This window comes from Pipistrellus hanaki (assembly GCF_964339955.1).
Source record: "Pipistrellus hanaki genome assembly, chromosome: 9".
Classification (NCBI taxonomy): Eukaryota; Metazoa; Chordata; class Mammalia; order Chiroptera; family Vespertilionidae; genus Pipistrellus; species Pipistrellus hanaki.
In genome coordinates, this window is record NC_140511.1 from 18061732 (window position 1) to 18074322 (window position 12591).

At 38.3% G+C, this 12591-nt stretch overlaps 1 protein-coding gene across 2 annotated transcripts in view; it reads right to left on the minus strand.

Moving 5' to 3' along the window:
• The window catches only part of NPAT (nuclear protein, coactivator of histone transcription), a 57978-nt gene continuing 45387 nt past the window's right edge, over nt 1–12591 (minus strand). For both annotated transcript variants that reach the window (XM_084895137.1, XM_084895138.1), the window contains 5 exons: nt 10443–10558; nt 10259–10367; nt 6803–6863; nt 5546–6698; nt 1–2747 (listed from right to left, as the gene is read on the minus strand). In XM_084895137.1, coding sequence (XP_084751263.1) covers nt 2670–2747; nt 5546–6698; nt 6803–6863; nt 10259–10367; nt 10443–10558 — 1517 coding nt within the window. In that variant the 3' untranslated portion in view covers nt 1–2669. The remainder of the gene's footprint in view (nt 2748–5545; nt 6699–6802; nt 6864–10258; nt 10368–10442; nt 10559–12591) is intronic.

Below are 12591 nucleotides of genomic sequence, written 5' to 3' on the forward strand. Positions count from 1 at the left end.
AATAATGTAATTTCAAGAAGCCGGACCTGAGGCTGAAAGATAGTAGCTTGAGAAATGGATCACTGCAGAATATATAGTAACTAGAGGCCCAGTGCATGAAAATTCATGCACTGGAGGGGGGCCCTCGGCCCAGCCTGCCCCTCTCACAGTCTGGGAGTCTTCAGGGGCAGGAGGCGACCTGGCAATCAGGGGAAGGTGACATCCCCATCACACGTCTGCTGCTGCCACTGCTAGCAGCGCAAGACTCGTGTGGCCCTGGGTGGCTGAGGGCAGGTCCAGTTGCACCACCCGCCTGCCAACCCTCTTCCCCCTGCCATGGGGTTGAAAGGACTGGGGGACACCGGTGGGGCTGAGAGAACTGGGCACTACCAACTTTGTGATGATGTGGTCAATTTGCACATTCCCTCTTTATTAGGATGTGCCTTTGAAATTACTCCAATCAAAATTAAATACAGGTCTCCCTAATAGTCCTAACATCTCTTTGGATAAATGCTAATGGATGCTTTTCTCATGTACAATTTCAACATACTAAAGGGTTCCAACTATATCCAGGGTTAAAATAATCACAAATTTTAAATATAAGATTTTTCAGATTTAGCATACACTGACATCAACCACTAAGTAATGTCCAAAATTAAGAGTGTATTTTTACATGTAGTTGTAAAACTAGCTACACGTTTTTTTGTGGTAAACTTTAATCCTAAAATGTCATCACTGGAATTTGTTAAAAACAGGTTACCACATAACAATACTATTATTTAGTCCAGCATGCTTGGACTTTGAAGGTAAAATAGGGATTACGTTTTTGATCTTGAACATAAATGAAAGCTCTAAATACAAGCTGCCTCTGGACATTTCTAGTGGCTGCTGGCTAGTGAACTAAGAATCTTGAACAAAGTGAAATTATTTTATTTGTACATGAATTTTTAGTGCTTAGCACATATAAATACATATTAATTGAATGAAAAGAAAATCTGTAATTCTCAGCATTATGTAAACTTCTGAAAAAGCATGCAAGAATTGACTTCCAAAGGAACGTAACCAAGATAGTTAAATAAGAATGACTGCCAATATGAAAGAATTCAAACTTTAAGTTAATGAAAATATTTATTCAAACCTAACTGTATTACAGTACCAAGTTGAGTTAAACAAATATCAACTGTATGATATTTAGTTCCTTAGGAATAGACTATTGCCACATCAGAAAACTTTACAACATAAATTTCTGCAGTAAGATTCAGCAATAAAGATGTGATATCCACATGGAGAAATGTTGTTCAGAGTAGAATAGATTTAAGTTTTTAAAGGCCCAGTATTAAAAAAAAAAAAAAAAGTTGAGGAAAATGACTCTGTAAATGTACATATATCTGTAAAAAAAAAAAAAAAAAAAAAAAAAAAAAAAGCTTAATATACTGGTATTTAACCAAACAGAAAGCACTTAAGAGAACACACTTTAATGTCTAGGCACAATTGGTCAGGTGCTAATTGTAATTTCTATTCTCATTTAAATTTTTAAATCAATCCATCAACTTACTGAAGTGTGAAAGTCTAATACAGAGAAGGCACCTCTCATTCTCCTTTTGAAAGTAACTCTTTATAACATTTTTAAGGAGCACAAAGACAATGCACTATATCTGAGTATAGATATAGTTACTTAACAGCCCATTTTAGGAGAATCTACGTTAAAATATAAAACTATGATTTCTCTTCTTACACCTTATGATGAGCATGGCTTTCTAAAAGGATATCAGAAGATAATCCTCCACATAAGCTTTAAAATAGGATACAAGATTTAAATTAAGTGTGCGTTGGTCACTACTACATAAGGAGTTCTAAGAATTAGTGCAATTCTTTAAATCCCCAGTATTTAGGGGAAAAGTATATACATCCCAAGAAATCTCAACCAAACCTTTTATGGCTCAATAGTCTAAACACTTAAAGTTCTGTAAAACATTTAGAAAGTTATAAACAAAAAATCAGAACACTTATGTGGTTTAAAAAAATTCTCTCTTTAAAACAAAGAGACCAGAACAACCAGAGGAAGTATAAATTCCAGGAATATAATCTTTACTGCAATTATAAGAAGGGGTGATAAAGTCTTCACTGTAGAAAAACCTCCAAACTGTTAGTTTCTGTTTGCTTTACTACCATTGGAGGTGGTTATCACTTTTGTACTATTTAGTGGCTATGTCTTTATATGTCTCATTGGACAGTTACTGAAGGCAATTTTTAAGGAAAAACATTATCTTCCCTCCCCCAACAGTGAGAAACTATTCCAGATAAATAAAAGCCTCAGAATTAGGTATCATAAGAAGTAAAAAAACACAGTGTTAAGAACATTGGGTTGACTTAACCTCTATTTCAACAATGTTTACACAATATTTACAATATGCAATTGTCAAAGCTATACAGATTTGCAGAATGGCTTTACTTACATATCTGCACCCCTCCTCCCCCCAGCCCCAGCCCAAAATAAAAATATAACAGGTAAATCTATTTACAAGCTAGGAAGCTGCTTCAGAAACAGCATGATTTAGATATAAAGTGAAATTTCAGTATAATGAAAGTGCAGGTCAAGCTTTTAAATTTTGTCAATATCTCATTCCCTACACTCACAGTTTAAGGGATACGAGTTTTAAACAGCTATTGTTCTTATATGTTCAGCATGTTTACTCATCATAATGCAAGGATAACAAAAATTTGTCCACATCCATTCCAGCTGGAAATGAACTGGGCAGCTTCTTTTTCTGTCAAAAAAAAATAAAAAAATAAAATAAATAAAACAAATAAAAAAGTAAACAGAAAAAAGAAAAATAAACCTAAGTTAACATATTGAACTCAAAGCCCCAGAACTTTCTTAAATCACTAAGAACATTTTATCGAGTTCTTCCATATACTAAAAATTTTGACAAATTTTTTCAATTTAGAATTTTAGTTTTACAGAGAAGTAGAGCCAGATATAATAAAATCTGTCTTTTCCTCTCTCTTCCAGTCTCTCTATGAATGAATGAAAAAATATCCTGGGATGAGAATAATAAAATATTCCAATGGTTCTCCAACATTAGGGCAAAAGACATTATACAAATCCAGAGTGTAATTGCTGAATGAAATATGATACAACATAAGGTGATCATTATTGCCAAATCATAGACCTTAGGAAGGTTGACTTAGATTTTAACACTATGAGGTACTTCTCAAATTCTAAACATTTAATATATACCAGGCACTTTACAAACACTACATTTAGGTAAGGTAATGTGGTATAACCTTTGGTTAGTGATGCACCTGAGACTCAGGGAGCTATGGACTTAATCATATCGCAAAAGCAACGAAAAGGAGATGCATGATTCAAACCTAGGTTTGAAGGCAGCAAACCCTAGACTCTTTCCCTGATACATTTTAAACAACTTTCTTTCTATTCAATCCACTTACTGAATGGGTAAACAGATCAGAAACCAAAGAACTTATACTTATTAGGGGCCTGGTACACAAAATTCATGCATGGGGGTATGTTTGTGAGTTCCTCAGCTCAGCCTGCACCCTCTCCAACTGGGACCCCATAAGGGATGTCCGACTGCCCTGTCCCACTGGGATTGGGCTTACATGGGCAGTCGGACATCCCTCTCACAATCCAAGACTGCTGGCTCCCATCCACTCGCCTGCCTGCCTATCCGACTGCCCCAACTGCTCTGCCAGCCTGATCACCCCTTAACCACTCCCCTTCCAGCCTGAATGACTCCTAACTACTCCCTTGCTGGCCGGACCGCCCCTAACTACCCTCCTCTGCTGATCTGCTCGCACCTAATTGTCCTCTCCTGCTGGCCCTGTCACCCCTAACTGCCCTCCCCTCCTATTTTGGTTGCACCTAATTGTCTTCCCCTGCAGGCCTGGTTGCCCCCAACTGCCCTTCCCTGCTGGCCCAGTCACCACTAACTTCCCTCCCTTGCCAGCCTGGTCGCCCCTAACTGCTCTCCCCTGCCAACCCGATTGCCCTTAACTGCCCTCCTCTGCTGGCCCAGTCACCCTTAACTGCCCTCCCTTGCCAGCCTGGTCCCTTTCAACTGCCCTCTCCTGCTGGCCATCTTGTGTGTTGGAGTGACAGTTAATTTGCATATCACCTCTTTATTATATAGGATTATTATATAGGATATGCATAGCCCATGGACATGAGTAATAAGGAAATGAAGACCTGAAGGGGTGAGTAGGGGCTTGGAGGAAGAAGGGGAGGCAAAAATGGGAACTATCAGTAAAACTATCAATAACAAAAAATATATGAAAAAAAGAAAAAAATGAGTTTCATCCCTGCACTGCCTTTCTTTCCATAGTTAAGGAAAAAACAGGTAAGTTTAGTTTTTACACTGCTCCACATATTAACATCTATAAGAGCCCATGAAAACATGACAGGACATGGGGGAAAAAAAGAAAAAGATGAAGATGTAGGAATTCAGTAGTTTTTACTTGGTAATTCCACACACAACAGTAGTTTACCAATTTTTCATACCTTACATCAATCCCCACCCCTCAAAAATTCATCATACCATGATACAAACAAAAAACTCTTTTTCCTAAGGAAGATGCTTATAAACAAACTAGAGGCCCGGTGCACGAAATTCGTGCATGGGGGTGTGTGTCCCTCAGCCCAGCCTGCACCCTCTCGAATCTGGGATCCCTCTCACAATTCAGGACTGCTGGCTCCCAACTGCTTGCCTATCTGCCTTTCTGATTGCCCATAACTACTCCCCTGCCGGCCTGATAGATACCTAACTGCTCCCCTGCCAGCCTGCTTGCCCCTAACTACTCTCCCCTGAAGGCTTGATTGCCCCCAACTGCCCTCCCCTACTGGCCTGATTGTCCATAACTGCCCTTCTTTGCAGGCCTGGGCCCTCCCAACTACCCTCCCCTGCTGGCCATCTTGCGGCATCCATCTTATGTTGGAGTGATGGTCAATTTGCATATTACTCTTTTATTAGTAGGACTAGAGGCCTGGTGCATCAGTGTGTGTGTGTGTGTGTGTGTGTGTGTGTGTTTCCCCTCAGCTCGGCCTGCATCCTTTCCAATCTGGGACCCCTTGGTGGATGTCCAGCTGCAGGCAGTTGGAATTTTCTCTCGCAATCCAGGACTGCTGGCTCCTAACAGCTCACCTGGTTGCCTGCATAATCGCCTCATAACCACCTCTGCCTGCCAGCCTGATCATCCCAAACTGCCCTCCCTTGCCGGCCTGATTGCCCCTAACAACCTCTGCCTTGGCCCCCGCCACCGTGGCTTTGTCCAGAAGATGTCCAGTCTAATGAGCATATTACCCTTTTACGAGTATAGATGCCTTAGCAATTGTTCTGAAATGCTATGTTTCACCTAGACAACTTATGAGTATCATACTAGCTGAGAGACACTGCTATCCTGTAACAATGTGTTTTGTCAATTACACTCAAAGCTGTTTTGAGCAATGTACAGTAAAGTAGCTATGGTAAAAGATGATGAGCTCTCTAATCTGAGCACTGAACAAAGGGCAAAGGTATAATTTTGAAATTAAGACTTTCAAACTTGCCTTGATTCTCTTCTTTTTCATTGGTACTGACGAATTTGAAAGATTTTTATTAGAAGTACGGGAGTTTCGCTCACGCTCATCTAATTCCTCAATTTTCCGCTTTTTTGTGGTGTTTCTTGCAGATGTTCTAAATTGTTGTGTATTGTCCTTTAGAGGAGTTGCTGAAGTAGTCCTAGAGATGGCTGCTCTGGAGAGAATCATCAATGTGTGTGCAGCCATGTTCACACTGTTTTCACTCCCTGCTTCACTGGCAGGGCTGCAGGCCGGCAGGTCAGGGGTGACAGGAGGGACCATTATTTTGGGTGTGCTACCGTCTTCAACGAGACGCCTGCTAGAGGGGATCTTGATACCATCGGTAGGTTCTTCTTTATGTTTTTCCCCTGCCCCTGAGCCAGGTGTCCGGGGCACAGATAAATGAGCACTGTCTACGAGCCTGTTTACTGGGCTATGACGCTGAGCATCCTGTAACATTTCTGTGGTATGTTTGTTTAGTGGGTTAATCAAAGAACTGGCAGATTTGGTTTGTTCCTGTTTTAGATCCTTCACAGCTGCACCTATGGAAATGACATTTTTACTGTTTGAGGATGTGCCTTGTTTTTTGGTTAGTTCTTGCAGTGAGGATATAGTCTTCTCATTTCGTAAACCTCCATTTTGCTGCCCATTAGATAGTTTTAAAATTTCTGGATTTTTCTGTTTTTCCACATCACTGCATAATTCATTCTCCTTATTAGCTGTTGCTTTATGGAAAGACTCAAGTCCAGTTTCTGTTGATGAAACTTTCTTTTCTGACTGAGCTTCTTTTATGGTATGTCTGCCAATGGCAGTTTCTGATTTAGATAAAATCTTAGGCACAGGAAGTTTCTCTCTCTCCCTTTTGAGAGCATTATTAGAAGAAGGTTTTAAGGTAGAGGACATCATGGGTGAGCCAAGATTAGAAAATGAAATATCATTCCTTTCTTTGCTCTGGGACACCATCTTATGGTTTGTCCCCTGTGTATCTGCCACGGGAGCAGTGCTATCAAAGCAGAGCACACGCCTATGGCTTTCCAGTGGTTTGCTAGTTGGAACTATATTCTCTACTGAGAAGGGAACTGTGACTTCTTCGAGTTTTTTTCCATGATCTGTTGTCATATTCTTCTCAGAAACTTCAATTCTTAAAAAAAAGAAAAAAGTTACCGTTAGCAATTTATAAAGAAACCTCTCACCTTTTATATCTGTGCATTCAAGTAATCTGATAGAAACTACTTTTATGCTCACCTTTGTGCATGACATCCAACTAAATGACTTGATGAATCCACCAAATTATTTACCTGCTTTCCTGGAATTATAAATGAGTTAATTAGAAAAGAAAAACATTCCTGAGAGAAAAAGTATATTCCTCTGAAAGAAAATGTAACAGATCACACTGTGTCACACATAATGAGACAAAAATTTAAATGAAAGTTAATGTACAAATGAAAACTTTCACATATTAAGTATAAAAGCAGGTTTGTAATATATATAATATGGTCGCTCATTTATTTTAGAGCAAACAATAATGCCTTACTTCAACTTCAAGCAAGTATTATGAATCTGTTTTTGGATTTATGAATTACAATGTTCACTTAATAGTACTACTTAACTCTAGCTTTTGGCTCAGTGGATAGATTGTTGGCCTGCTGACTGAAAAGTCCTGGGTTTGATTCCTGTAAAGGGCATATACCTTGGTTGCAAGCTTCTCCCTGGCCTGGGCCCTGGTTGGGGTTCATGCAGAAGGCAACCCATTGATGTGTTTCTCTCACATCGATATTTCTCTCTGTCTTTTCCTCTCTTTTCCACTCTCTCTAAAAATCAATGAAAAAATATCCTAGGATGAGAATGAAAAAAAAAAGAAAAAAAAAAAAAAAAAGAGTACTACGTAGATCTAGAAAGACAGTTAAAGAAAGGAGTATGTTTTGCTTATTTTAAAAATGTACCCATATAATTGTCATGTTTGTAAGCCTGTCACCTACAGTACATGTAGGTTTAATAACCATATTTGATTATCATGGAGTTTATGTGAGAGAGCAGCAAGGCATGAAGTTAGAAGGAAAAGCAGAGATGAGAGACCATGAAGGGCCTTATGTATTTAAAAAAATTTTTTTAAATGTTTTTATTGATTTGAGAGAGAGAGAGATGGGAATAGAAAGGGAGAGAGGAAGGGAGAGAGATAGATCTCAATGAGAAAAAAATCATCAATCGGTACCCTGATCAGAAGTGGAACACACGTTATGTGCCCTGACCTTAAATCGAACCAGGAACCTTTAGGGGTACAGGAGGGCACCCAACCAACTGAGCCAACACTGGCCAGGCAAGGACCTTATGTATTATGCAAAAGGTTTCACAGAGAAACCTTATGAGCTTTTAAATAGGAAATATTCATGAATAGATTTATGTTTTAGAGTCACTCATGCAGAAAATGAACTAAAGAAGAAATAGTAATTTATAACTTTATAACTAGAAATAGGAATTCTAGATATAATTAGACTAGAGGCCTGATGCATGAAATTTTGCCTTGGCTCTTGCAGCCCTGGCTTCATCCAGACGGTCTTTCCACTGTTTAGCCATTCCGTTGATTTGGATATTACACTTTCATTATTATAAATGGCTCTAAATATTCCAGGTAAGAGACAATGAGGGTCTTAAGAGTCAGTAAAGGGAATTACATAGATATGGAGAATAAAGGAACAATCAATGGTGATATTAACCAAGGGAGGAAAAGTAGGCAGAGGTGGTCTTTGAGGAAAAGGTGAGACCTGGACAGGCAGAGTGTGAAAGTCTTCAGTTAAAGAAGGTTAGAGAGGGAAGAGCATTGTATAGTGGTGTTTCCATAAGCCATCAATAGTTGGAAGTGAAGAATAGAAAATGTCCAATATATATACCAATATTAGGTCACTGGTGACCTCATTTTAAATAGTTTGAGTGGCAATCTGAGAAAAGACAATAACATGGATAAAAAAAACAACACTGAGAGGTAAGAGAAACTGATGATAAAGGGTGGGCAGATTGGACAAACCTAAGGAACTTTAAAGCCAGAGAGGGAAGGAGCCCAAAAAGAAAAGTTGAAGAGACACAGAAGACTAGAGGTCCAGTGCATGAAATCTGTGCATGGGTAGGGTCCCTAGCGGCTGCCGGCTGGGATCCCCCCCAACCCTGGCTGCTGGCTGGGGCCTTATTTTGTTCCGTGCCACCCCCTGGTGGTCAGCACACGTCATAGCGAGCAGCTGAACTCCCAGTAGGTCAAACTCCCGTAGGGACATTTTGCATATTAGGCTTTTATATATAGATATAATCTAGAGCATAAGTAGATTGTATTAACCTTATAAAGGAGAAAATTATCCCTCTAAGAAAGGAAGGAAAAATGATTTTGGAAGTAGAACAAATACATATTAAAATGGAGTTTACTGATAAGTAAGGATAATAAATGGCATTAAGGGGCCCAGTGCCACTTCTAAAGCAAAGCTCAGAAGCCCCGATGTGAACTTGGTTAGATCCAGGGCTGGGGGTACCAAGTAGGTATGGTAGAAAAATGTAGATATGAAGGTTTTTAATTGTACTGAGAAAAATGATTGATGTGGTAGGGTCTAATCTGAATAGTGAAGAAGAAAAACTAGAATGGAACTGAGTGTTCAGGTAAAAGGTGAGGATTCAAACACTAGGAGTTATCATTAGTGGAAAAGAGAATCAGTGGATATATGGAAATGAGAGAAGTTATTGGTCTTTAAAAATTAGTGAAAAATTAAAGATGAAGCTATGGGAGAGGATGATTGAAGACTTAAGCATGGAAAAATTCAGAATTCTGAGGGTTAGGTTGTTTGGCAGGTTATCTACATGGGCATATTGTTATCATAAAGATGGGGAAGTTTTATGTACAGCCGAAACCGGTTTGGCTCAATGAATAGAACGTCAGCCTGAGGACTCAAGGGTCCCAGGTTCGATTCCGGTGATGGGCATGTACCTTGGTTGCAGGCACATCCTCAGTAGAGGGTGTGCAGGAGGCAGCTGGTCGATATTTCTCTCATTGATGTTTTTAGCTTTTTATCCCTCTCCCTTCCTCTCCGTAAAAAATCAATAAAATATATTAAAAAGAAAGAAAGAAAGAAAATTTTAGGTAAAGAAGTCTAAGAACTAGGTGCAATATTCATCATGGCCCCAGATGAAAGTCTGGTTGTTACTTTGTAAATGGTATTTTTTGTTGAAAAAGTTATAATTTTGTAATCAGCACCATCACACTTTTCCATTTATAAATTACATATTTTTCCATTTTAAAAAATTCATTTATCCCAACATCATTAAGATATTCTCTTACATTTTCTTTTATGCTTAATTTTTTTGCTTTTCACTTTTAGGTCTTTAATCATCTTGGGTTTCACCTTTGTATAAGATATAAGGAAGGGTTCCAGTTTTTTCCTGTAATATATATAATAGCCAATAAATTTCATTTATTAAACAATCCATCCTGTTCTGACTTCCTTTGTTACCTTCACCACATACAAGTTCCTATAAATATGTATTCTCTTTTAAATTCCAGTTTGTTCCATTTATCTTTTTGTTTAAATTGTAAAAATTTTAAGCAAAGATTGGATGATTACCTGTTAGGAATGTATAAGTACTCAAAAAGAAAATACTGTGGTATTGTTGCAAACAAATGAATATATAAACATAAAGCTGACATTAATGAACTTAAAAATGTACCTGTACAAGGCTTATTTCTTAGCCCCTGAGTTTTCTGAGACTTTGGAGGCACAGGGAATTGAGGGATACTTCTACTGCATACAGGTGCTGCCAAAGGCATATGAAGGACCTAAAAAAGAAGCCATTAGTTATAAACTATGTTTGAAAAAACACCAACACACCACTTTTTGTTCATAAATCTTACCTGCTGAGGAGGAGCAGAAAATGTATTTGCATTCTGACCAACCACAGATACAGGTATCATTCCTACCATTCCTTGGAGTACAGGCTGGACTGGAGAAGCAATTATGATGGCAGATCCTAACAAACAACAACAAAATTTAATAAAATAAGATCTGTCTCATGAATGAACGTAAGACACCAAAATGATTACCAATTTGAAACTCTCTATAAAATTATAATCCCCCTTCCTTACAATTGCCTTTTCTTTTTATGAAATTAATTTAGGAATAAAGTAAGAAAAAGTTGCCCTAAATGGTTTGGGTAGGTGGATAGAGCATCGGCCTGCGGACTTAAAGGTCCCAGGTTCGATTCTGGTCAAGGGCATGTACCTTGGTTGCAGGCACATCCCCAGTAGGAGGTGTGCCGGAGGCAGCTGATTGATGTTTCTCTCCAATCAATGTTTCTAACTCTCTCCCCCTCTCCCTTCCTCTCTGTAAAAAAAAAAGAAAACCAGTAAAAAATGAATTTGAATATTAAAGTAGTGATGGCATTTAGTCAAGGTGAATATCATAAGCAAGCGTAAGACTTTACAGCAAGATATCCTATTATATTTGTTTTTTCTTCTTCTTTCAGCCATTTCCTTGTTGTTCCCATGCTTTCGGCACAGAGTCATCCACATGAAGAATAACTCTGTTTCCTAAGCTGGGGTTTAGTTTTAGCTCACCACTGGAATGCACCAGACAACAGAGAAGTGGTCAGGGGCAGTGGCGGGTGGCTATATATTTATATCTTGATTCCTCTAGAAATAGTAAAACTGATTAGAAAATTGGTGGTGAAGGTTTCAAGTCTGAATCTTATATCAGATTATTAGGGTTTCAACTGAATATTAATAGCCCAATACTTGCTCACAACCCCAACCTATCTCAATGGTATTGGTCAAAAAAGTTCCAAGATCTGTATTTGGGACGATGAAAGACAATGCTTACATGGTCCTTAGATGTCAACAATAGAGCCTGTGGCTATCATAATTTAGCCCTGCCCTGTAAATAAATCTTTTCCTTATACACATTCACTAACTGTTCCTCAGGATGATCTCACTTTCACGAATACCTATTTTAGCAACTCAAATATCTACCTACACGTGTGCTACTTAAGATTCTTTTCTTCCTTTTATTCCAAATATTACCTTACTTCTCTAAGTTTCATCTCAAGTTCCACATTCTCTACCTTTATTTTATTTTAAATAGCACTTGATACCAAGCCACTAGGCTTGGTACTTTAATTGTTGGTATTTAATCAAATATTTCTGTATGCCTACAAATGTAAAAGGTGGGGGGGGGGGGAATGGGAACCAATAATTAAGGAAATGTAGATGAATGTGTCATAAGCTCTACCTTCAAGAAACATACATAAAAAAATAATATGACCAACTACAGAGAAAATAGCATGTACTAATTGCCATAAGTTTATATAAACAAAGAAGTCTAAAGATCTAAAGATAGGGACCAATTCTGGAAGGTGAAAGACAAGTGAGAAATTACAAAGGACTTTATGGAGGGAGAAATTCAGGTTGTGTCTTACAGTTTTCCAAACAGATAATAAATTCCTTAAAAATTCCCTGGCTAGTTTGGCTCAGTGGATAGAGCCTTAGCCTGCGGACTGAAGGGTCCTGGGTTCGATTCCCGTCAAGGGCATGTACCTTGGTTACGGGCACATCCCCAGTAGGAGGTGTGCAGGAGGCAGCTAATTGGTGTTTCTCTATCATCGATGCTTCTAACTCTCTCTCTCCCTCTCCCTTCCTCTATAAAAAAATCAATAAAATATATTTTTAAAAATTCCTTGAAAATTAAGAATAGATTTATTTTTTAAAAATTCAGAACAATGGGTTTTAGTAGATATATAGCTATTTGATAAATCTTTCTTTTCTCTTTTGTAGTTTAGCACATGGATTGGGAAGTAGTTGAAAAAAAAAAAAAAAAGGAAAAACTGTAAACCACTTAATTCCATAGCTTAGCAGATTAAAAAGTTTGAATTAGCTAGCTAAAGAGGATTACACACTTCAGAATCTTTTCTCATACTACCTATGATTTATTATCGCTTAGTCAATAACTATATACACAAGAAAAATTAGATCCTACTCCACAGAAGTAAACTTCAGTATGTTCTTAAAG